At 35.8% G+C, this 27,328-nt stretch overlaps 2 protein-coding genes across 2 annotated transcripts; both read right to left on the reverse strand.

Annotated features, from left to right (window-relative positions):
- LOC146138218 (uncharacterized) lies at positions 1-2,814 on the reverse strand. Its single transcript, XM_083393939.1, has 3 exons — positions 2,398-2,814; positions 2,172-2,272; positions 1-1,174 (listed from the first exon to the last, which is right to left on the reverse strand). Exons 1-3 carry the CDS (start codon positions 2,517-2,519, stop codon positions 1,014-1,016), a joined length of 384 nt encoding a protein of 127 aa, XP_083250065.1. The 5' UTR covers positions 2,520-2,814; the 3' UTR covers positions 1-1,013.
- A 17,040-nt stretch (positions 2,815-19,854) lies between these two features.
- On the reverse strand, positions 19,855-23,784 carry LOC146138219 (uncharacterized). Its single transcript, XM_083394244.1, has 3 exons — positions 23,543-23,784; positions 22,903-23,012; positions 19,855-20,370 (listed from the first exon to the last, which is right to left on the reverse strand). Exons 1-3 carry the CDS (start codon positions 23,713-23,715, stop codon positions 20,282-20,284), a joined length of 372 nt encoding a protein of 123 aa, XP_083250370.1. The 5' UTR covers positions 23,716-23,784; the 3' UTR covers positions 19,855-20,281.
- Positions 23,785-27,328: the final 3,544 nt, after the last annotated feature.

Raw genomic sequence — 27,328 nt, forward strand, 5'->3', positions numbered from 1 at the left:
TTACGAAGACTTGTTTATTGCATCTAACAACGCAAAACTGCATATTCATGAAAATAGTTCTAATACCAAAAAGAGAACGAAAGAAACAAAGAGGGAAAAAGGAAAAAAAAGCAAGCGGCCACATTGACTTGTTGTTATGAGGGGGTTGTAGGATTATCGTTTCCCACGCGGCAGAAGGTATTTAGCGTCTAGGTACTTTCAGTTACCCTTCGCATCATCTGCCCTTTTGTTTAAAAGGATGTTAATCACTAGTCACGAAGTACATATAACGTATCCAACAAAACTATTCTACGAGCACAATTTGTTAGGCATGCATAAAAACACGAAACAGAGCACCTATTGCGTAAGGTGCCGCGAAAACTCTGTTTACGAATTGTCTCGATAACCGAAAATTTGAACCGCTGATAAACATCAGTTTCAGACAACCTGCTGAACCCGAGTTTTTTGTTTTGACTGCAAATAAATCTTGGATTGTTTAGCTCCTGTGGGTAATATAGCCACCAGACAGTGGCACGTTATCTATCATTGCACGAAACTTGCATTGCTCACGTACATTGCAATCGATAAGACACTAAGAGTTTTTAAAAGAAAATATCGATAAAAATAAATACTTTTGACAACAACAAAGCAAATTGGAGTATAAATAAAAATAAAAATTTCAAGCATGCAACGACATTCATCTTAAATTAGATGACATTTATGAAACATGTCAGTAAATAAATATCAGAACCAATTGAAATGTGTCCACACAAGCTGACAAAGTTTATTCCGTCAAAACTAAGTATTACCCAGAATATTTATAATTGCAATAATACAGTATACTGATAAACAATTCCAAAGGCCCAAGAGAATGCAATAATACGTATAATTCACGACAATGTCTAATAATAATTCACTTTAGCAGTTTTCATTTAAAAGCAGACACTGTTAAATGCTTTCAATAAACCCCCGGTGTCCGGCGCCAGTGGTTCCGGTGGTTTCCACTTTGTACAGTTGAGTCGCACAAATTCAGCTCAGCATCGTAGGTACTGGCAAATCTGACAGGTAACCCTCGGCTTGATGGTGAGTAAGTCTCTCACTGTGAATCGAGCTGGCGACCTTTTGAGGCGGAATCGACGAAGTCGGGGATGGCGGACGGACGATGCTCGCTTTTTGTAAAACGAACCATTTCCACCTGTCAAAAATAGTATTGTTATATTTCAACTGCAGTACAACTTTTTATGGAAATCAAAGATGTATTACATTTGTTAGGATTAAAATTACAAGATGTATTAGATTTGCAAGATATATTACATTTGTTAGGATAAAAATTAAAAGATGTATTAGATTTGCAAAGTATATTATATTTGTTAGGATAAATAACTATTTATTTTATGTTTGTTGAAAGTTTGTGCCCTGTTGGAAAACAAACTGTAAATATTACATTTGAAATACGTTCGCATTCGCATGTTGATCTTGAATCGAAAGAAATCGAACAACGGAATCACATTAGATTTACATTCTTAGGCTTACGAGTATGATATTCGCATATACGCACGTCTTTACGTCACATGCTACGACAAACGTTACAAAACGCGTAATCGTCTTGCACGAAAACACATTAGAGCGGTTAGGGTTAAGGCGATGGCGCGGCTCGATACCCAATTGTTTGGTTGTTGACAGGATCGAATTTTAATTTAACATGTTGCACATATCGTCAACACGTAAATCAACGATAACCACAGCCCATATTTAATCTTCCCAAACATTTTGTCAGTTTTCGAAAACTCACGCGACCCCCCACATTTTGTGGAATAAAGGTATGCCGAAGTCAATTAGAAAAATATCAAGTTACGGTTTAGGGCTCCATTCGCGCCATTACCACATTTTAATCTCAATGAAGAATATGCATTGTTTGCTTATGAAAGGCAATGGAAAATTGACCTTCCGTAAACAACTAACTTAAGCTAAACAATAGAGATTTATTCACTTTTGCTTTAAAATTTCAAGTTCAAGACTAAAGTTGTCGTAATATCTTTTTAGCTTTAATTCATGCCCTTAAGGGCCAAATAAAAGTGCTTTTGTGTATTTCACATTTCCTTCAAGAGTTGCATGCCAGTCAATAAGCCATTGAGCCAAACAAGCTTTAACACGAATATGTAAATAAGTTTGTATATCCAAATTTTTTCTACCTTGAAGTGCTCTAGTCAGATTGCATGTGTGCTTGATGCTTCTACACGCCCGGTAAACTCTTGCTGTACATTCCAAGCTTTTCAGACCAACACCGCTTTTCCTGAAAATAAAATAACTGTTACCAAAAATGCAATGTTAACAAATGTAAATTTATATATTTTTCCTTACGCAAGAATGTTTGCTATGCGAGCCGTCAGTTAACTAACATTATGAATAACAACTTACTGTCTTAAAATGTATCGTGACCATTTGTTAGTTGGTAAAGATCTTCCAGAAGCATTTTGTGTCATCACAACGACAGATATCACGATAAATGAAAAGATGGCGAATGTATGTCGGCAGTTCATATTGTAAGGCTCGATTTTTGCACTGTTTGTTATAAAGATATATCTGAGAAAAAAATAAAAGTTTATTAGCTTAAAGTAAATTAATAAAGCAAAACGTGGTATGCTATTTACAAAACATTTTATATATTGACGATCCGATTTTTCTTTAACAATATCAAAACTAAAGAATTCATAAAAAGTATAAAAGGATTTTTTACGGTGGTCACACTTCTAAATTTTCTTTTATATTTGCACCCCAACAGTACCTTTGCCTAAACAATTTGTTACCTCTCATGTATTTTACATTACCACTGCTAGTAAGCCAAACTGAGAATGCTACATTTTCAAGTCAGTGATACTCGCTTTTATGCAGCACGCCGCGAATCAAAATTACAGAAAAAATTCTTTAAACTTGAGTTTGATTCTCCTTACCGTCAACCCCGACCGATTTAGAGCGTCGGCAATTCCCAACCCTGACACGGCCAACTGTACGACCAGTTTTGTAACGCAATTATGGGTATAACAAGCCTCTAAACTCCGCGAGGTATTTTTCCACTACCAAAATGAAATTGCTCTGCAGTGAACCGCTTTATTTATTTTGTTTGTCGCTCAGTTTGGCGTGTGAGCTTGATGACTGGTAACACGTTTGCGCCCAAAATTGCTCGACACGGCGCCTGATAATCTGCAATAGTACCAACATATGTTATATTTTAAACTAGGCAAAGCACAGGTATTATTTTAGTACACATACATTTTTTGATGGCCGTGTTCATATAGGTTACTTTAAATATATCGAATATACCTACACCAAATAAACAAACCATCCCTGGTGGGTTTATGTCATTCTGACAACCGACTTTTAACAGCTAGAAGAAAATGAAATCTTGAAAATGAAAGCAACAAAAACTATTCACAATATTATTTAATTTAGAGTACAATGGACCTATAAAACTTTGGTTCGAAAAGGTGATTTATCAAATGAAATTTAAGCGGTTTTTTCGTTTCCTGAAAGGTTAGCGGTTTCGGGAAATTTTAACGGAGAACGCTTGTTGATTCACGTTTGCGATGAATTTAGAATTATCATCACGTTTGCGATGAATTTAGAAAAGCACTCTTGTTATTTGCTGTGAACTGACTCGTGAAGAAAATGTGACATAGCAAAAAATCCGGGAATTTGAGTTTGGAGTTGTCGAAATTGGGTAAGTCCTATTACGTATCCGAAATAAAAACCAACTCACACCTAACGCTATGACGAGAAAAGTGCCCCAATAGTGACGAATATATTTTACAGATATTTTTATCAGTTTAAGGATTGACGTGAACATAGGGAGTATAGATCACTATTATCTTTCAATTCCCATGGCAAAATAGCAATTGTGTACCGTACAGGAAAGTATATATGCAAACAAACATTTCGTAAATGTTTTTGTGTTTTTATGATGACATCACCGAACTCATTTGGTACGTTACGTAGCGCATTTTCTTTAAATTGGATATGATAATCGCCTTGTCAGTTAAATCATTATTTTGCACGTTTTCGCATACCGTTTCTTTTGTGTTCAGATTGCAAAAGACTTTAAAAAATTGAGTACTTTAACCAAAAGTTTTGCGAACAAATGGTATTTAATTTGCTGGCATTCCCCGACATTCCCCAACAGCGTCATCGATTAAAATCATATCGTCCCTTGTAAATCCTAATATTAGATAAGATTAGGTTTTCTGGTGAACTTGCGTTAAATGCTTTAAAAATCTTTATTAAAATCTTAAATCGTAGGTTATAACATGGTTTACCATGATTAAAGATTTAAACAATTCTCATAACTCTATTATATTGCATTATACATCTCTTCATAACAGATTTAGGTGTTGTTTATCACCCAGATTAAATATGCGGATTCAGACACATTCTGTTATTCGAAAGAAAATACTGATTATATTGTTTATGGCCGCCTTATATAAGTATGTTAGTCAAGTTATAACGTTCTTCTGAATAAACATTTGTACAGCAGTTGCCGCGACAATATAGGCTATAACAAAATATTTTGCAATTTTCCATTCATAAATCGTTAGCATACCAAACAAGTCTTTGAAATAGTGTATGAGTGGAAAACAACAACTCGCTAAATTATTAATTTGTAAAAAATGTATTTGTGTCTAATAAAATTCCATGTTAATATTATTTAAAGTTAATTACGAGTAATCCCACATAGGTAGCTTAAATTGTGGCGTAAAAGGTAATTTACGGTGGAAAAACATGACAAAATTGCTCCGACAAGCCTTTTAAATCAAAAAATTAAAATCAGCATGATACCTTATATTTTATGCTGACATTAGATCATTAAAAACCCGCATGCATGGTATTGCTAGGAATCCAATATCAATTTAAAAATTTGCAAAATAAATTTACGTTTCACTCTCACGTAAACCCTTACTCAGCTTTTAGAAATTTTAAAATGTACTAAATTAGCCTCAGGAATAACTGCGAAATTTTCGTTGTTTAATGTCTGCGTGTGCTTATAGTAGTCAGTGAGTAAAAATAGGCACGCTTGCCAAAAATGGTTCAGACAAGCCAAAAATAAATCACTTGTTGCCATCTGATAAGGGAAGAGCGAATGCATTCGATTGCAGATAACAGCAAGAGCGTGCAATGTTTAATGTTGCCAAAATAGCGCTGCTATAGTGTTATTTTAGGCCACAAGGTGAATAATGACAAGGTCAAGTCGACCATTAAATTACTCAATTGCGCGTTTCTCCAAATAAATTAAAAGAAACATAACGCAATATATGAATCCAGATATTAATATTAGCCAAAGACGGTTTGATTTCCATAATTGGCATGTTGAGAAGATTTGGGGTCATTGTGTAATATGACATAGCCGTAGTTATTTCTATCAAACCACTAATGTCTTACTACTATAATGATAAATGACGATACTAAGTAACAATTGTGCATCTTCGGAAGGCCTGCCGAGAGTTTATTGTATATCTATTCTAGCTATTCCAAGAAAAATACACAAAACTGGAAGTGCATAACATTTGGTAGATTTGACATAAACAATTTTGTGCTGTAAATGCACTAATATGGAGCCCACTATTTATGTATAGTTTGGTTCAATTTATGGAACACCTAACGTCTCATCCAGTTTTTTTAACTAAGCAGAATTGGTCAAGGTACACTTTCCTTCATGGACACAAAGTATATTAATTGAATTCGGGACAGGTCAGGGTTAGTCCAGGCGTATAACAACCCTAGAGTTTTTACAATTTATCCACACTCCACGTTTATGTCTATAGCGGCCTGTCGATCATATGATGCTACAAAAAATACTTTTAAAATTATGAATTTCTTACGTTGAACAATAGCATCGAGTCATGCATATGACCAATATAAAACATAAAAACAGATCACGTTTGTGTTGAATGTTGTTTTTAAAGTTTAAATTTTCACAAATTAATCGCGTTGAATAACGCAAGGCGCCATAGATTGCAATCGTATAGGTATATAGGGCGTGACCATGATATCAACATTAGATACGGCTCATTGTCTGATCGAAAGCAGAATGTGGGCATAAATATTTTATTAATCTTTACATAAATCTACTTTGCCGGATGTAATTGTGATACCATATTTGAACATCACACAGGCAAACGCATTTTTCAATAATTAAAAAAGTTTTTTTCAATCGTTATAAGTCTTATTAGTTTACTTATAATTAGGGCTAACTTTTGACATAGGCCAAATGTATTCAACAGTATTTGCTGTGTCTTATTTCGGTGGTGATTTGCAATTAGGTATAAATTTATTTTCCTATTTCGATAATATGTTTGATATTTTGTTGCACTAATTTTTACCTTGTATTTCAACCTAACTGTTTGCTCAACAATTTTGCTAAATGACCAACGTCTTAATTTTTTGCATTTTTATAGTTGTTAGTCTTTTTTATGAGGCAAAAAAATACCAAAAGTTAAAAAAAAAAGGTTTTCCATGAATCAGAAAAAATAACTGATTTGTGTAATGTTCTGAAGCAGGGTGGTCCAACTTCTTTTAATCGCGGGCCAAAAACAAGGTTTATTTTATCTTGCGGGCCAATATTTTTAAATTGCTATTCTTAGGCTTATTGCTGGCAAATTATACATAGTCTATGGCAGGGGTGGGCAACGTGCGGCCCTATTCCATTTTTCCAGCTATTTTTACCTAAATAAGGCTGGGGAATGAGCACTATGTTGGGTATCTTGCCCTATCAGTTTCCTGTTTGAAGTGCAATGGCTACACCGCTACACTAATGCAGTTCTACTCGAATGGGGAGCATCTATTACAAAACAATCTTCATTCATAAAGTTTTACTTGTGACACGTTGTTATGATAAAGAATTGTTTTGCAACAATTACACTTGTCTAGTACGGTCAAGGTGTATGTAACAGACTTTTGCCACGCATATTGACTGAAATGGTATGTTTAACAGCTGGGAATTAAGACTGTTGATTAAATTATACTCAGCCGATCCGTACGAGAAAGGCGTCAGTGGAATTGTAGGAAAAGTTATTTCCGAATTCACAAGACAGCACTGACAAAACTGCCGTAGTTGCAGCCTAGTAGCTCATTAGTTTTTCTAGTAAAAGCTGAAAATATGAATTAGTGTTATTTGATGTGAGGCCCTCCTGTAAGAATTACTTTTCCTAACTGGGCCCTTGTGTTAAAAAGGTTGCCCATCCCTGGTCTATGGCATATATACTAACTTTGTGGAATGTATACCTTTGTTCAGTTACGGTAGTTATGAAATAATTTCAACACCAAAATATTAAAAAAACACAAATTGAAGTAATATTGCCAGATTGAACCAAAGCTGACTATCAGTTTGCGGGCCAAAAAGGCTGAACTCGCGGGCCAAGATGCAGTTGGACCACGCTGTTCTGAAGTATTAAGGAAATCTTGCTCAGAACCAATCGCAATACATCTGATTATGTGAAATTTACTGCAGTCGAAAACCCAATTTTAAGGTTGCTATACCCAAGGGTTTATGACCACTAATTTAACGATTCTCGCATTGTATAAACAGATTTATATAGGGGTTGGCAGATGCAGTGTCGAATTTTTAATGACATGCTAATATAGCATGTTATACTAGCTTGATAACAAAAATTTTCTAGTACGTTAAGAAAGGGATACGGTCGAACATTTATCCACCCGTTTACTTTCAAATATCAGGTTTGGAAGGTATTTTCTCTTTATAACCTTATCGCTACATCAGAAAGATCTTGTTTTACCAGTTACAAAAAATTGGCATGAAACGCATGAGAAAACTGATTTGCAAACGATTTGGTTTTACGCGGGCATTCCAACAACAATGCTGGGCTTGAAGGACTTAAAAGATTCTAGTTTGGCATAAAATTCCAATACTTTTTGCTCTACGGTTATTACATACTAGGCATGATCCAACAAAATCAGTGACCCATACTTTGTTACGATGCCCTACGTTAACATGCACTTTTCATTCAGCAAGTGATATGGACTAGACACAATGCTGAAATATGTTGACATAAAGCATTCATACACTACGCTTTTATATATAAAAAGTTTCCGCTATTAAAACCAAAATTTGTTTCGAAAATCAGTATGTCACCCTACACACAACATGTTTGTATTGGAAAATTTAAGTTGTGCATAAACTTAGTCACCAACAAGGGCGGATCAAGGATTTTTGTTAGGTAAAGCCATGGACAATTTTAGAGATTTTGTCATATATTTAATGTGATTGGATTACGCAATAAAAAAGGCAACCTATAAATAAAAGCACTTTGTCTTTAATACATTTAAAGAGGAGACGGCAAAGCGTACGCACGAAGCGCTAAAAATTATTTTAATTGGTTTAAAATGAACTTTTATTTATAAGGAGTCGTGACGTTTCAAGTACACAATCAAGATTCGAACATTCTTTAATGGAACTTACCAAACCTCAATGACATTCAACCAATTATATTACTATAAGTTTAGCGTGTTCTCCTTTTTCGGGATTCGTTTATTGCTGTTGTTTCTTTGTTAATTTAGTGGATTTTAGTGGAAAAACTGATTAGAGCAAAGTAAGAACTTCTATACGTGCCTATATTCAGTCAAGTTTCTAACTATACTATACATTAAAGTTTTGCCTGAACGATTTTTTTGCGTTTCGCGCGATCAGATTTAACATAATTTTTTGTTTGCGGAATGCTTTGTGCGAGGGCAGCAAGTTTCTTGACGGTTCAGACACGTTATGACGTCATTTTTATGCCCCCAAACAATATTCTTGTCAGGTATTGGGCGTTAATAAATGGTTACTCTGCTGTAGATGCCAGATGTCCTCACTTTAACGAGAGTCACGAACACAAATATTCCTGGTGGCTATATGAAAACATGGCTTTTAAGGTTTTTATAAAAACATGCATTTAAGGTTTCTTTGATGTTTTAGGTTTCGATTTATTTCATATTTGTGCATAAGTTCGAACTTAAAACCACATGTCTCAGAACTCTACTTGTTTTATGACGTCATCTTATAATACATTTTATTAAAAAATACGTTAGGAGCCAAGTTTAAAAACGTTTAAGAATCCCTGATGTAGATTATTTACGCAAGGGCCACATTAACTGCATGGTCCAACTATCGCGGGTCATAAGAAGCAATTTATTTCATACGGCGGGTAATGTCGCATATAGGATCTGTAGCCTGCTGTGTTATCTCTGCTGGCTAATTAAACACAATAATTACAAGAATATCTAAATTTAAAGCATTGTTTTATCATGAAGTGTTTTCAACAATCAATATAGATACAGTAATCAATTAATTTAAAACAAACATTTTTTTAGTTAGCACTAAGCCTTTTACTTGAAATAATCCCAAGGCAGATAATCCAGCAAACTTCAGCCATAAGACCGAAATAAGAGGAACACATATACGTCAGAATAAAGCACACTTTTAAAAGACCAAAATAGGAAAAATACCTAGAAGTCGTGGTAACATCTAAATCGGAATAAGTCTAAAAACCATCGGAATAAGAACAACACTTTGCCTAACGTCTAATCTCACCCCGTAGTGCATCACAATTTCCTTAATAATTTCAACCCTAATCCAAATTATAACCTCAACCATAACCCATCACTAACTCCAAACAGAGGCAAACAATCCGGTGCCAAAAACAGCGGCGCCCCAACGGTGCCGTTGAAACTAGGTCGCCAAATACCGACATCAAAACGGTTGGCCTTGATTGTCCCATACAGTTTTAGTCTTTATTTTGGCCATTTAGGTTAATTCCGATGCATTTAGGACTTATTCCGACAGGTTTAAGTCTTATTCAGACGATTTAGATCTCAGTCTGTCGCGGATCCTGCGTATTTGGCTTTATTGTGACGCTGGTCTTGATACTATGGTATTATAGATTGTTCTGCTTTAGATATTGTTGCCTAGTAGGTTTTATTGTGTGATCCCGAACCAGTGGCACCCTTCATCGAAGATACGAACACATTATGACATATGTGTTCAATGGGATCAAGTACTTCTGGAGCTGCTTTTTGACCAACGATTACGGCTTACGTATCATTATTATACACCGAAAGCCATCGCAGACTCACCAAGTCTGTCTATCGATGATGCAAGAAAGGCAGGCTGGAAAAACAACGAGCCTGCAGTGAGCTTCGAACTCACGACCTCCGGCCATACCCAGACTGTCGCTGTTATCAACTGAGCTACACAGGCGAGTCGAGAAACATCCGTACCCCAATGCTTGCATCTTCCTGTTATCAACTTCACAATGTAGGGGGCAGTGAACTTCATCTGAAGGGGATCTACAATACCATGTATTATCATTCAATGAAAGATATTCGTAAAACAATTAACAACTAGACGAGGTGTGGTGTTATTCTATTTTTTTCCCAGCGGGGTAGAGCGCGGTGGGTGTATTTTGTAGTGCTACTATTGCCAGATGGTTGTTTCTTTATTTTCTAATTTGCACAAAAACGACTAAATATTTAACTTAATTTGTTTTTAATTCCCTTAAATACACATTTTTGCTTTAAGAAGTAAATTATTTTTAATTTTTTGGAAACTTAAATGTTTGGCTAACCTTCGAGAAAAGTTTAGATTTCTATGTGATTTCCTTGTATGCTTAACATATAATTGAAATTACGTTAAGTACATTTTCAAGTTAACAAAACTTTGTTACTTAACCTTGTTTGTAATATTTTCGCTATCTTTTTTTTCACCTCTAAAAAGCTCCTTGTTCCAAAATACCAAAGAATGACACTTTTACCCCCCTAAAAACCACTCCTAAATTCAGGTGCAGGAAAAGTTTGCCAAAAAAGTAAAGCTTGAAATTGAGGGGCCTATAGTTACTTTTCTTGTGAACAAAAGAATCTTCCTTAATCCGAATCAGAAAAAAACAAACGATTCTGCTTGCACATCAATGGACGAATAAACTAAATACAAAACTTACATAACTGAAAATCGTTTTTTGTTTTAGTATAGCTTAATTTGGTGTCAATCTCGCATGCATCCTTATTTAAATAAAGACAGCCTATAAATTGCAAAATGGCAATGAATTTTCTATTGGCTCAGAAATACTAATACACACGAGACACTGAAAAATATTAATTATATTTAAAAAAAATAATTAATTAATTATATTTTTTCAAGTGCGTTGCAGCAACGCTTGTATATAAGTTATATACGGGCGTTGGTTGCAGCTCGTACAAAATGTTTTTAAGGGCTGTGTGTGGACCACAGTTGAGACCCTTGCACTATAATATGTATTGGCAAAGAAACTAGAAATGTGTGATTTCGTTTATGACAATGTATTACTGACTTGTTTTATTATTTAAATTCTAAATTTTCAAAACAAGCTTGCACTCTTTCGTATTTATGACGTGATTACCTTTCTAATCTCGTCAAAATGTGTATTGTTTACTGAAACGACAGTGAATCAGCAGAAGATGTAAGATAGACCTTAATTGCAAAGCTTAAGCCACAAACGGTGAGGTAATGGGCTGCGCCCTTATCAAGTTATCCTGTCTTATTGGGGATTATCGCACTGCAATGTTGGCTCCTGCCGATTTAATCTTTGTTATGAAAATTCCTTCTAAACGAGAGTGTTGTGTGTTATTGGTTCTATATATTTAATAAAATTCCAGTACCACATTGCTCTATCATGCCATCATGCGTATTTTCCATTTTGGTATTGATAGGCTAAAACTAAAAGAAAGTTTAGTAGAATTGGAATATTCTTAAGCCATTTGCAAAATATTCTGTAGTGATGGATAAAGCATAAGTGTTTTCTGAAAATAGGTTATGGCCCTTATGGGCGATTTGAGTAATAGTATCTGCTCCAGTAGCGGTATATTACAACAAACGTATCTAAATTTGTCTTCATTTAAAAACAAAAACAAAATATCAACATTAACCTCCTTGTACAGTATATGATGTCATGGTTGAAGACATGTGTCATGTAAATCTGCTTTTTTAGTTTTACAATGGAAAAATAACAAGTGTTGAATGATATCATTTAAATTGGACGTTTTGTTTCTGAGTAACAAAATGATAACTTTTATTCCGTTATTCATGTATGTTTTTATTACAACTCTTTTATATGGTCATGGACCAGAGGTTGCCAACAATTTTCTTTCGCGCCCCCCCCCCCCCCCAAAAAAAAATGAGTTTTTGATCACAATAAAGAAAAATGTGATGTGCACCTGTGACGCAAAAATGAAAAATTGACGTAAACTCGTAAGCATAAACTCGTAAAGTAAAAATTCAACTAAACAATAGGGATTTATTTATTTGTAATTCTAAGTCGAAAACCAACGTGATCTAATTATTTATGAGAATATTTCGTATAGCATATGACTATGAAAATTTTTGTTTGTATATTATCTCATTTTTTTATTTAAATTGGTTTCTTGTTAATTTTTTCTTTCACAAATGTTACACGATATTCCTTAGTTTGACAGCTACTGCCGCGTGAACTCTATTCTAAATGAAAATTTTGCTAATCAATATAAAAATATTAATTAGTACATATTTCCAACTTTGCTAAAATATGGTCTCTCCATCGTAAGTAACGCTATCTATTCAAAATTAATCATTTTACAAAACAATAACTGCGTGTTTTTATTGTGATTCAAGGAAATATTTTACATTTTTTGTGCATATATGCCAATAGCCCATAACTTGTTTGCAAAATTATTAAAAATGCTATATAATCGAGAAATCTGCAAATCTCTGGCGTGTGCTGTCCACCACGCTGTTTTTAAAATGATAGTTTTACCTACCACGCAGAACATTTTGTTTGTTAAGCGAACAAAAACCATAGTTCTGATTCTGAAACCTGGAGTGTTTTTTTGTTAGGGACTGGAATAAATTTAAAAGTGGCAACCATCTTGATATTAGGCCTGATATATGAGGTATGTTGTCTGAAAGGATATTTTTCCTTGCTGTCAAAATGTAAAACAGCAGTAAGTATTAGTGTGTTTTATTTGAAAAATGACCTGTAAAGTTTTTAATCATTGTCATAAGCAATGCTCAATAAAATCGGTCCAACTCATGCTTTTTACGTGTGCTGTAGTACCCTCTGGTGGGCGTTAAAGAGTTACTAGGGGCGTTGTGAGCCCTTTCCCCATTTTGTGGGGCTTTAAATACACAAATGGGGCGTTTATCAAAATGCTATTCGGTCACATTAAGTTAAACTATGTAAAACGCTGTACAACCTACAAAACACCTATTGCTACCTAAATTTCATTATAAACTGTACTGTTAAACTTTATATATCGGGGTATGGCCAACTTGTAAGCGACCAAGAGCCTTATTTCCTCTGTAAACGTTCTTGGTTAGTTGCCAAGAGCCACACATTACTTTGGCGATAACTTAGGCAACCTGAACTATCTAGTGATCACTACACATAAACGCTTCGTGGGTCTTACGAGTTGTATAAGCCTGCACACCGGTAGAATTGATTTTATCCTGATTTCGCTCTATGATTTGCTTGCTGCAGTTTATTTATATCTAAAAGACGGTTTGTGCGCGGTAAGAACAAGAAAGGCGCGTGGTTACAATTGCATTAATTATAAAGCGCAAAGTAATCATTCAAACAATTTATCAGTAATTGCTTACATGTAAGCAAATGGTTGCAAATAATGTCAAACTGTATAATGAATTATTAGAAAAAACACCTTCAAAGGTAGCATACAATATATTAACAACTTCCGGTTTATTTTATCTTGTTTTGATATTTAGTAACCATTATCATCATCAAAACTAAATTACAAACCTTGCTTTACTTTATTTTTGCCAATTTAGACCAAATCTAAAATGTCTTTCGCCATCTTGCAAGAAAATAATTTCTGAAAATGTCTTTCGCCATCGTGCAAGAAAAAAATCGCCATCGTGCAAGTAAAATAGAAGATAGTTTTTTGGATATGCACCTGACTCCTGAGGTTTTATGATATCTTTTTTGTACAAAAACCAAAAACAAGATATACTTTAAATACATATTGCGATGAAAAACCTACTTCAACGAATGTACACGAATTAGACGCAAAAAACCTTGATTCTAACCTTTTATAGTTACAGGTTCAGGCCTTTTTTTAACGATGTGTAAATGTCTTAGGATGGTTTATTTGTAATAGATATAATGTGTATTTAAGTTTAAAATGGTTGCGCGTGCGCTTATTGCTAATACAACTTCATTTCTAAAATTACAAAAGCTTTCGCGCCACACTTGACAATCCCTCGAGGCAAACACGTGTGTACAAAAAGCATATTTCTGGTGAATGTTTTTTATTTTAATAAAAATATAAAAGCCATAATATTTGATAAAAGCGACATTTCGCAATTTACAGACGTTTCAGCAATAACTCATGCCATTATCAGTGTAAAAATCAAGTGAAAATAAAAAGCGAAATGTCACTTTTATCAAATATTATGGCTTTTATATTTTTATTGAAATTACTAAAGAAACCCGTTTATTGTGTTCCAAAGTTTTTTATTTTGTTTGTTGAATGGAAAATATGGCACTGCAGTTGCTGATGTGGCGATGCAATTAGACAAAGTTAAGGCCATTTGTTTGTTATTTTGCAAAATTACTAAATAAAACTAAATCTTTTGAGGAAGCGATGAAACAATACAAAGTAGTATAACAAATAATCAATATTTTTTATCATTAGCCTCTTAGTCAATTAATTACAGGACCACAGATTCGTGTGATGTTATTAAAAAACTAAATAATCGCCACATAGGTGGACTCTTGCATTGGGAAATTAGCACATCGAAGACTGGGGCAAGGTTGAAATTTTAAGCTTGTACTATAATTTTTAACTGCGAAAAAGCTGTAATTCTGGCTATACGAAGCGACAATTAAAGTGTAAATTTTAATTTGTTTGCGACTATTTACATTTTCTTTTACTATTTTACATTTTCTTAATAATACGTTTTAGAAATATTCTATAATCTACATACTTCAGAAAAATAATAAAAACATTATTCTCAAACAATAAAAAGGTGTTTTGTAGTAAAATTTGGTCCCTGTTCCATGCATATTGCCCTCAAAGGGGTTTGCTTTTTCTTACAATCTTGAATGAAAGTGTTTTTAAACAAAAAAGTTGTATATTTAACTTATTGTTGTGATAACAGTAAAAAAAAATATTGATGATGACATTTACATTTGTTTTATAAAATTAATAAGCCCAGTTTTAAGTGCAATCATCTAAAACGTCAGTACATGACCAAAAACACTTATATTAATGTTTTTCGCAACGATATGTTAGCAGTTTTGTATTACACTGAAAGGATTCGACACACGTATGTTTATGTATCTTTTATTCTGTTTTGCAATATTATATTGCCGCTAATAATGTCAGGCATTTCAGATCGACCTACGGTTTAAAATAACAAATTATAATGTGTCCACACGAACGAACGTAATCCATTGAAAATACCACTACTTACTGGTACATCGCACCTTTCAAAATCAGTTAAGAGACGAAGTTTCGACCCTCAGTGTATCTGGTTGCGTGATTTTGCAGATGGATGTGCGATGACTTTTTTCCATGCATACATTAATGCTGTTAAGCATGTTAAGTGTAGCACATTTGAAGCTCAGGTTTCCAAACAGCACAGTACGTGTTGACAATAGACTAAACACGGCAACGAACGTGCATACTTGAATACCTTTCATTATAAAACTTTACTGAAACAAATTCTTACAAAACAAAATGTAGCTAAAGGTTTTTTCAACTTTGGGTTTATTTTTAAGTCAACTAATTGCGTTGCCGTTTTTACTGTGGCGATTTTACGACACGTACCGAACGGAAAAGACATGGCCTTTTCTTATTAGTACTTTTTTTTTTCTTTTTTCTTTCACAATTGTTTTGCACGGTTCATTTTTGTGCACTCCAAAGAGTATTTGCTCGCTAGAAAAAACACACGATATTCGTAGTTTAGTACTTAACCACGCACTCGTTTTTTTTTTTTCGTTTTCCAAGTATAGACACGTAACAGGACACAAATAAAACAAGTGGTACAAGGTTTCCTTGGCGTTTTTGCAAAAAGTACAACAGTAACTTTGTTGTTTTATATTGTTTAGCTAACGGTAGCACCTCTGCTGGAAATCTGGTTTAAAAAATGCCACAGCAAGTTGGCGTCGGTGAGATTGAAATTTACCAATAGAAAAGTTTTACAGGCGCATTGAAATGCATCACTCGCTCCTTTGAAAATATCATGTAGGATTTTTTGGTATTACCTTTTTGGGGTAACACGAACGTAAAAAAACTCCTTCAAAACAGCAAACGGTCATTCTCCTGACCAACCGTTCAATGTTAAATAAACATATCTGGTCGACTAAATTCAACGATTATATAGATTATTTTAAAAACGGCTTTAAAATAAACATATTAAAATCTTTGACAAAGCAAATGTTCCACACGATCAATATTTTATATACAACAACTTGACGAAATGACGGTGTTCCTAGGTTAAATTTAAGATATTACCCAGTTTTAGTACTTTAAGGAATGACCTAACATTTCGCATGATCAAAGGCAACTTGGTCTTATGAGTCTATCTAGGAGACGTCTTGGTCTTTTTCAAAGGATTGGTCTTTTCAACAACGTTGCAAAAGCGAATATAACGTTGCAAAAGTGATGGTGTTAACTCACGTTTTTGTGCGCGGAACCCTAATGCATGGTGAGGTTTGGCGATCGGATATAACGCTCATTCTCAAATGACGTATGCTGTTTTTTTTATCTTATGGCGCGAGGAAAGATGGACGATATGCTCCATCTACACGGCTCATCTTATATTCTTTCGGCAAATAAACAGGCTCGATCTGCTTTGACACCTCATATAACCAACAGACGCAGGATAGAGAACTGGTATTATCTATGACAAAATGTCATCTTGCGAACAATGTTTCCTAGTTTTGCAATGAAATAATCTCCGGCTATATTGGAGCAGGAGGGCTGCTTTTCGTAACATAAAATATATTAAAATTGTTAATAAAAGGAAAAAAAAACTGTTTTTTTTTTTTCTTCGCTGAGCTCTAATTGCTTCGCTTAGCTCTACAAAGTGCGTTTATTTATTTTAAACTAAAAAATCTTAACTTTTAAAGAAGTGACGCTTTCGACACAAAGAAATGCCATTTGATTTTGTTGAAAGATTTTAGCAAACAAGTTGCGGGTCATTTAACCAACAGCTAAATGGAAGTTTTTGACTGAAGAAGTATAGCTCACGATGAAATGATGATATTGTATTTGTGCAAAATGTTTGTTGTCTAAACCAGGGCCGGCAACCTTTTTTGCATCGCGCACCGCCATAAAACTAAAACTTTATCGCCGACCGGCCTTAAAAACAAGAAATGTTTAGTTATGGAAACTTATTACAATTTTAATCAATGACAACCTTGAGCTTGTTTTACTGCAACAAGATCTAAATATTTAATAAGCCAGCAAATTGCGTCTTAGGAAAACTAATATATTTGTTTTACGAAAAGTATACGAAAAGTAGAAAGGGTAGAAAGGGCAGACCGCCTCAAGTATGTTGTAGACCTGGGAACGGTAACAATTTTCTCGCTGACAGGCACCTGGCCGACATTACGACATGTAGGCCCAAAAGATTCTGTAAATCATACTTAACATTAACTACGATTTGGGCAAAGCAAGAAAAATAATTAAATACAAGTTTAGTTAAAATGTAGAAGCCTGTAGTTCGAAGTGGTATATGGCTATACTCCCCATGGATGGACTTGAGTAAATATTGGTAAATTTTTTGAAAAACTTATGTATCCGTGGTTTGTCACATCTAACGATCCAGCTAAGTATTTTTAAATCTTTAAACCGCTGTAGATAATGTAATTGCCGACCGGGCGAATGAACGAATGAACTTTCGCTGTGGAGCATTTTACGAAACGCCACTCAAGCTCAATGAGTTCTCTACATTCAGATCGCGGGTCGGATGAGGCCCGCTGCATATAGCCCTAATAAAGATAAAATACGGTTAAAATATTGTCGGATGCAAACCCCAACTGTATATTTTAATAAAACTTGGACTTAATGGTAATTCCATATACCTTATTTCATTTTTGATCAAATTTTTGAATATGTTTTCTTTGCTTAAGATAATCAAGTTAATAAAGCTAAGCACAAAATTTTATTCCTGCCAGCGATCTTTAGGCCCTATACGAAAAAAGCTTGATGATTAATAAAACTAACACGTGATGTAATGCAATCTCCTTGATCCAATGTTATAACGGCGCAAGTCATGTGTCGTTCAAACTTTTTCTTGGCATAAAATCCGTCTTACCAGCAACTTGATACAAGGCAGCTATGTAGGGTCGCGATTGCTGTTTAATATTTTATACACCAGTCCCGAACGCTTGCATTCTGATGGCACTCGATAGAATGTCACCCGACACCGCTGTATTATGAGGTCACAAAAGACTTTGATAGATAATTTTCGGGCCAGCGAACTGACTCAATGAAATTATAGGTCGTTTAACGATTCTGTCGCATGTCGAAATGTCTACAGATGCCCTCGACTTGAGTATGTCGCGGCCCAACGAGAACCAAATCAAATGTGCCGCCATTTAACATTATAAAATGTTGTTTTAGTGAAAAAATTTGTAAATCGATACTTACTGAAGAAAAACTCCGAAAGGTATGATTTTTAAAAAACATCTAAAAGCTATTTTGATTTTAGCAGATTTTAAACAATGTTTGAAATACGCGTCTTAAAAAAAATTGCACTCAGCTTTTGTGTCAGTTTTCCCCTTACAAACAACTCCGATTTATTGTTTCGTAGCAATACCAGACAACATGCATGGATGACGGAATTTGTCATTGTGTGATAATTTTTATGTAAGTGCACTTGAACCAAGGTTTGTTTTATTACTCCCTGTAAAGCTTAGCAATGGTATTAATAGAAAACCAATTTAATGTGAAAAAAACATTCCGGGGTTTTTCTATTATATTTTATATCAAATTGAATTATAAAATGCTTTTTTTCACAAATCAATGTATATAGTAATTTTTTTATTTATAATTTGTTTGTCTATAATTCGTCTATTGAGGATGCGTTCAATTTGTTATCACTTTGGAAGGATAGTCATTACCTGAGAAGCATCAATGGTCAAAATACTGCAAAATCCTTTAAAAATTAACGTATAGCCTACTTTTGGAGTTTACAATTTACTATATTTACACTGCAAATTACTTATTTCGATGCAACTGATTAAATGTTTTTCTGGGCGGTTCTAGCAGTCTAAATAAAGATGATTTTCCTGCCTTCAAATCAAAGTAATCATAAAAACTTTAAATTGAAATAATTAAATTGCAAAGGGTTTAACACTCAATAAAAACATATTTCGATGCACATAACTTGTGCGTACCTAAAAATTATACATAGATTGCTATATGCAGCACAGCGGAGTCTATATGAAAAAACTTGAATCCGATTCCGGCCAAAAAAAATATTCGAGTCTGCATAGCAATCATTCCCGAGTACGACTCACGATTCCTCAGAGTCCGTAGCTTTGTTTCTATTGCTGCCTTAATGGTTCTTGTTAAGGAATCTTTATAAATGGACATTGTAATAGGTAAAAACCTATACCTTGGAAGAGTTGGTTTTCAACTAATAATTCTGACTTTTAGACAGTACCTTTTAAAAAAACCCTGACCATATAATTATACCCTCTAATTTACCGTAAAATTTGCATAATAACCCAACGTTTAAAACCAAGTGTTACATTCATATTTACGCTTTCTATTATTACGAAATTAAAATTACCATAATCTGGTTCGTTAATATATAGGATTACAGTAGGATTAGAGTTTATTGTTTCACGGAAATGGTTTGGTACGAAATAGTACGTGAAAATAAACGTAACGACGATGGAAATAAATAGATGCGACTTTCAATTAGCAAAAAAGAACAATCGACGTTTACAATTAAATAGCTTAACACACTTTTTATTCTCAGAAGGATGACTGTTAAAAATAAGTTGTATACTTATAACGTTGTGAATAGGGTTACAAATATTACACGGCTAATCGACACATTTTGGGTTTGTTTATCGTAATGAAAAAATATATCTTAGATTGCAAATAATAATTATCTGAGGTGAATTGCGTCATGCGGCGATTTACAACAAAGGCAGAAAGAAAACAAACAACAAACAAAGCGAATAACGAGTAAAAATAAAAATTAAACAAAAATAATAAACGTACTATAAACTGAAGAATTGTCACGCAAGCTGGTTGAACGTCATTCATGACGTCACCAGCAGAATCGGTTGCACGCTCGACAACTCACATGGAATCTTCGACTGGAACGCTTCTGTATTACGTGTAGAATTTCACTTTGGCCTAAAAATACAATGATTAAGAATTAAAAAATAGAAAATGGTATCAAAAGTTAAAAACGAGTAAACCACAGCAAAGATACGTAATAGTTTTAAAAATATCATAATTGTCATTCTAATTAGTATTTTGTCTATTCTAATTTGATATTTTTACTCGTGCGAAGTAATAAAATAAACTTCCACCGGTCGCATATATTACTCTCTTGTCATCAATCTTTTGAACTTGTTTTTATATAATAATGTTTGTTTTAAGTATGTATGCGATTTTGTGCGAAAATCCAGCAACTTTCAGTTTGTAAGTGGCGGTGGGGAACGCTTATTTGACTTGATTTAGCGCGACCGCAGTGTTCAATGCGGTTGATCGTATTCAATTAAATTGCGGTTATTCTTGATGCCTTGCATTGATGAAGATTACGTGCAGACGCATGCGTGCGACATTCCACTCTGTCCGTGGTGCCAATTCGCTCTCTGCGCCGTCCAACATAGATATAAGCCTTCAAGCGCTTCCAAGGTGGCCCAGTGGGTATTAAATCGCCGCACGCTGCCAGACAGTTGGGGATTATTGTGGCGAGATTACTGGCGGTTCGTTTATGGCTAACCGCCGAATTGGCAAGCCGCCAGCCTGACTTCAGTCGAATCGCGCTTTCGCTAGGGTCAACAGAAAATTGTCGTCGGTGTTTTACAACAAGCGCTATTCTATCGCAATCCGTTATTTGCGTAAGGGATGAGGGGTCACCTCGCCGACCTGGTCGCAAGCAAATTATAAGGCTCGCGCACGCTTCAGCGCTACCACAGAAACAAACACGCCGATTGAAATACGTTTATTTCTAAGGTTAATCCTCAATGTGCGTTTGCTTGGAGATAGCCCTCGTCTCACATCGCCATTTACCGGGAAGCGCTCACACAAGGGCCTGTGAACCGTATCCGATTTCGGGGGGTCTGCTGATGGAGGCAAACCCGAAAGTATACTAACGCAAGAAAAATGGTCTCGTAATTTACACTATTTTTCGCAAAATCTCGTCATTATTGCAAGCTGATCCCACTGTTGCCTGGAAATGGAGCGGTTCATGCTTTGGGTTTATTGATTTATGTCCATGGTTTCTCGCATCGTTTACCGAGTAGTGCGAAAATGCAACTAGTGGATGGCGAAAAGATCGAAGCGATGAACTTCTATTTTGACCATATACATAAAATAAAGGGTTATTCGTAGGGTATGCGTCCATCGTGCAAATTTGTCATAAAAGCAAAAAGAGCGTTGCGGCCATTTTATTTTTTTTGTAAAAACTGTTTTATTTAAAAACATTCAGTCGCGTTAATTCCCCCCTAATAACTGTTATGGGCTAAGATAAAAAAGTGTGGTGCGCTGACTATAAAGTTCAAAGGGTAAGGCGATTGTAAACACAAGAGCGTTTGGTCCCACAAGAGTGACCTACGGCGTTTGTAGAAGCTTACATCACAAAGCCCCTTGTTCACGGTTGGCCTTTCAACGGGTCAGCTGAAGGCTCGCTCCTTTCTAATCGCCCTTGACTAAGGCGAAATGCCGAAATTGAACCTTGGCTTTCTGGTCAAGCGTTGGTTTTGGGTGTCGGACATTACGGCGCTTATCGCCGTTTGCGGTTTGTTGTTTTTAGTTTGTTTTCGCCTAAACTTGTACGTGGCGACGGTTCGAAGTCATTTTTTCTACGACGCTAAACAGAAAAACGCAACATCGACAGTTTGATACTTTGCTGTTTTGCGAGAAGAAATGATGCCTAAAGGGGTATTTTAAATAATTAAACGCAGTTTTCGTTGCAGGTATCGTCGCATTACAGGTCGAGTGCGGTAATGTCGCTGTCACGATCGTCAGAAAATCCTTACCTCACCTGACACTATGCGTTTGCGAGTTTGAACGGCACCTTGACCGCAACAAGCCCAGGTGCCATACCGAGTACACAAGTTTTTCTCGTATTTGGCGTTTCCGTAAATAGAGGCGTCACATTTCTGCATCGGGAAGGCAGAATACAAGGTTGCGTGATGCATAATTAATAGCGATAAACGATGCTGGATAGAGCGAGTTTAGATAAACACTTTTATATCGCAAGATAAACATCTTATCAAACATGCTTTTACGAATTTGACATTTTGGCGCATTAATGGCAACATATAGTGTTTACTTTTGTTATAGAATAAACAGGAATGTTTAAACTCTTTTAATGGCTTACAGATAAAATTACTCAAAATGGAAGTGAAACAAACGTGTCGATTAAATATTGCTAAAAGGGTGAAAAATATAAAGTCCAGCGTAAGGAATTTGACTAAAAATTGAATAAGTTATATTAAATTTTGTGGTATATGAGAATTCCCTATTTTACAAATACAATGTAATAAAACTCGTTTTGTAATTTTTTTTAAGCAGATATCTGACAATGAGCTTAAGCTTCGGTTCTTAAGCCGGACGGTAATCACGCCAAATTCGCACTTGTGCCTATTTTCTGCTTCCTATAAATGCGAAAATGCGGATTTGCCGAATGATCAATTTGCACTTGTGTGTTCTCACCTTGCTCTTCCGAATCGATGCTACGTCGCTTGAGAACCCGCGGGTTGCAGTAGTTGGACATGTAGGCACACCTTAACTTCATTATGCCTTTGCAGCGACCCACTCTTATCCTGCAAAATAAAATTCGGTTTGAAGACTTTTTCGGAGTTTTAGAAATGATATATATTTTTTGTTACATATCGAAAAATTATTCTGTGTTAGTTTTTTTAGCGTCAGTTTCGCAGCCAGAAGTTTTAAATAGGATAATTTGTGTTGTTCTCAAATATAAATTCTTATTGTGTGCATCTCCCGACTGGAATTTTAGTTTTCTGTAATATTCTTTAAAGCTGATGCAGAACTATTAACGCGCACAACAGTTCAAAATATACAAACAGAAAATAATAAAGCTGGCGATATATTTATCCAAATCAAGTAAACCGATACAAGGATAAAATATCGTAAAACTTATCACTTTTTTTAATACAAAGTACAATTTTATCTGCTTAAACTTAAATTAGAAAATGGAAAACTGACGATACTACATTGGCCCGATAAAATCTTACAATAAAAAATTATTGTCTGAGCCTTGGATAACTTTTTTCAGTGTATCGCGATAAATGTTTTGCGATAAATGTACCGCGATATACCTTTATAAGCTTACCAGAAACGCTGCGAGAAACCAGCTGCTTCTGTCGTAACAACAGAACAGCACAATAATATCGCAAGAAAGTATATCATCGTAACTGAAGGCGAACTTCCTTTAGTTTTCGAACTTCGTTTGATATCACGCTCGTATCCGGAAAACTTCGTTTTGTAATGTTTGTACTCCATCATGCAGCCTAGCTATTATCTTTTCAACTTCTCTTTTCGTATTTGCAAGCACCAACAGGCACCCAGAAATTATTTTCACTGTTCTTTCGTGGAAAATGTGGCTATGTGGAGGCGCCAGGCGACGTTTTATACCTCGCCCGTGACGTCATACGCTGGGTGCGCATAAGACCGTCGAGCATTTTTTCTGCTAAACCGAGAGAGACGATTATGTCGGGCGAGGCGGGTACGAAGAAGGCCTGGCGTAAATAAAGCGGAGTGCAGCTATGTGCGGGCGCTTGCTGCCGCGTGACGACGATTGACCAGCTCTTTCCTCAGCGAATCAGCCCCAGGGTTGATTTCCACGCGCGCGTCTGGTGAGCGATCGCGCGAAGTTTGTGCGATTTCGCGCCCAGCCGACCGATCGATTTTTCAGGTGACGCGCTTATGACCTCGCCGTCGTCGTGGACCGTCCACAAGAGGGGCGACTGTTTGTAAGCAAGTGTCGGCTGAATCTCCGCCTAAAAAAAAACAAGCGTAACTTCGCGCGACGAGGAATACGCGTTAGGCCACGCGATGTCAAGAGCGCGCAACGTCCCTGTGCGGCGATTACGTGTATCACGGAAAACTTGTACCAAATCGTAAACACTAACGTGCAGCTCAGCGTTCTGGATTTGAGAGGGTATGCGCCTCTTTAAAGTGATTCAACCTTTTTTTGTCGACAAGAGTGAAAATCAATTACCGTTCGTACAATTTTTTTGATGCAACCAAGCTTCGTATCTTTGATTTGCCAACTCGATTATAAAAAAAAATAATTTAATCTAACTCAATAAGTGAGTCGTGTAAATTTTCGCTGACAGAAGGAATTGTTGCTGGCCTCGTTGTTTGACCCACGATGGCATGTTTGAGGCGTGCGTGGAGCGCCAATCGACTGCCAAAGGCTGCCAGTAAGTCGCCAAAACCTAACGAGACATCACTCAAGTTAAGAACCCTAATTCGATTCCGAACTTGTCCTGCCATCTTATATGCAGGAAGCTTGGATGTCTTGGAGGTTCGGCCCAGCAATGTTGTTGGTATAAACTCGTGAATCCGATTACCTTTCACTGTATGGATGGCGCTGAAACGTGGATGAAACGAGAGTTTTGCTCTGCAAGTTCTTAATATGCAGCCTTCTAGGGTACATATAGGTTTATAAATTTAAAAGGCAAAGTTATTTCATTTGTAAAAACAGTTGAAGTATTTCTAAGAAACGCTTATACAGCTAGCAACGCCTATCAGGGCATTTCACGTGGATTGAACTTTCCGATGTCTATAATCAGTTGACATCATCGCGATGCTTCAACACCACCAACCCTTATCGCCACCTTTCGCGGTGTTAATGCTGCGAAACCTAAACGCATGAATATTCCAGACGCCCCGGTTAATGTTGCAACTTTACCCCGGATAATGGTGCGTCGTAGTATTTGGCGCGATATTATCAAGTCCATCACCACACGAACGGTCGGGGATCTGTGATGTATATGCATCTGCTGGCATGCGCTCAAGCCGCCCGTCACTTACCGCGCCAAATCACCTGTGACATCGCGATCTTAAATCGAAGTACCTGTAAAGCTGCCGTTCCCAATTGATTGGAACCGAGAATTTAAACGCGGCTTAACTTAGTAAGTTGACCGGGCAACTGATTCGAATCCAACCGTTGTCCAAGGGAACCCAGCTGGATTATTTTTGTAATTTGTCGCGTTTGACTATAATAGCGATGTCGTATTAAACCCTTTTTGTTACCGTTATCCCCAGTTCATTTCACAATTCGAATCGCATTCTTGCTTGTTTCACAACACGGTTTGTATATTTCACACTTACACAAAACTCAAGGCTAGAACAAAAATGTTATTTGTTTACACACCGATGATGTACATTGTACAGGATTTTTAAATTGCGCCTTGTGTGTGATATGTGGGGTTAAGTGGAGGTGGGTGGGCTCGCAAGAAATGTATATACAAAATGTAAGAAATGTTTTCGAGCAAATTTGATTTCATAACATTTCATTTGTTGCTAAAATTCAAAGCTGATAATACCATCAAAAATAAGTAAAATATTTTAACAAAAAATCACTTTAGGATGATCTTACAAGTAATGAAGTGTACTAATGCCCCTACTAATTTGGTTAAATATGAGATCTTTTATTCCTATGCTTTGTTTTAAGGTGTGCATTGTGCAAGTCCGGGACTTAATGAGCAATTACGTTAAGACTGCTTGTTTTATGGAGAATTGCCTACAACTTTACTAAGGAACAATATAAACAACCCGCGGTCTCTCTATAACAAACAAGAATAACAAATACAAACAAGAATAACAAATTTGCTTTGACTGCACGAGTGCACATCTGCCTTTGACGTCATGCAAAACTGTTATTAATTTAATGTGCGTTGCAGTCGTAATGATAGCGACGTAACAATTAAATCCCGTGACGTAAGTTCAAGAGTTTTGAGTGACTGGCGGAAACTCGACACAAATTGATGTGAGGGCATTCGGTGATTTATAAATCAAAAAAATAAACAATTTAGACTACAATGACGGGGTAGGCTGGAATACGGGGATTTACTCATTTTTAGAAAAAAGAGAAAAATGCACGCCAATTTAATTTGCTTTGCATGAATAATACACGCGGAGACGCTATGGGAGGGCATTCAACGAGGACCAAAAAATTGTTCTATTTCATTTTACGAAAATATAAAGCGTAAGGTCATGGCGCCATTTGATAGAATATAGAGTATAGACATGTTTGTTGTTGTTTTTAGGTGGAAAACGATTCACTATACTTAACTTAGTCACTTTGCCCGCACCCCCCGAAAGATCAGAGAAACGCCAATAATTCGGATGAACCTGTTGGCCAAAGTTGCCGCAGACGCCACATCGTAGTCAGGCGGGACTAATCGATTCGTAAAACTGATTCGTTCTGTATCGAAATACTCGAGGTTTGCCAAAGTAACAATCGTCATTTAATTTTATCTATGCGACAATTCCTTTCTCAAACATCCTGATAACGTGTAGAATCCTAAAAAACAGTCAACTGAGATAAAGTTTTTCCACAACTTTAGGGCGTAATACGTAAATCTTACGTTACTGTTAGTATTATAGTATTCCACACAAGCAAATAAATGAAAACCTTAACTGCAAATATAACGTCTTTGATAATATTAATCTGCCGAAGCTTCAAACAATTTTTGTAATTTTAAATATCATTGGTTTGCAATTTGCCTAGGCTTGGGGTTACATTTTCAAGGCATCGTTTGGAGTTATTTCCATTTGTTTCACAATCCATCTCTAAACCGGTATGCAAAGCTGGGTAACGAAATATCCGCAAATACGCATTGGCCATCATATTTTTTCCGGCGTTTCCGGCGTTTCAGGCGTCGTTTTACGATACTTGACACTTTTTACCTTCGATGGTCCCCGTTAACGCACTAGCGTGCTTGAAATTTGGTATTTATAAGGATCACGTAAACCCTGTTTATGGTGTTGTATTGTGACGTAATCCTTGTTTATGGTGTTGTATTGTGACGTAATTCCAGTGTATGGTGTTGTTTTAATATAAGTGGGTATATAAGACAAGATTGTTCATCACCTTTCGTGCAAAACG

The sequence above is a fragment of the Ascidiella aspersa genome, chromosome 7, assembly GCF_963924565.1.
Source record: "Ascidiella aspersa chromosome 7, kaAscAspe10.2, whole genome shotgun sequence".
Taxonomy (NCBI): domain Eukaryota; kingdom Metazoa; phylum Chordata; class Ascidiacea; order Phlebobranchia; family Ascidiidae; genus Ascidiella; species Ascidiella aspersa.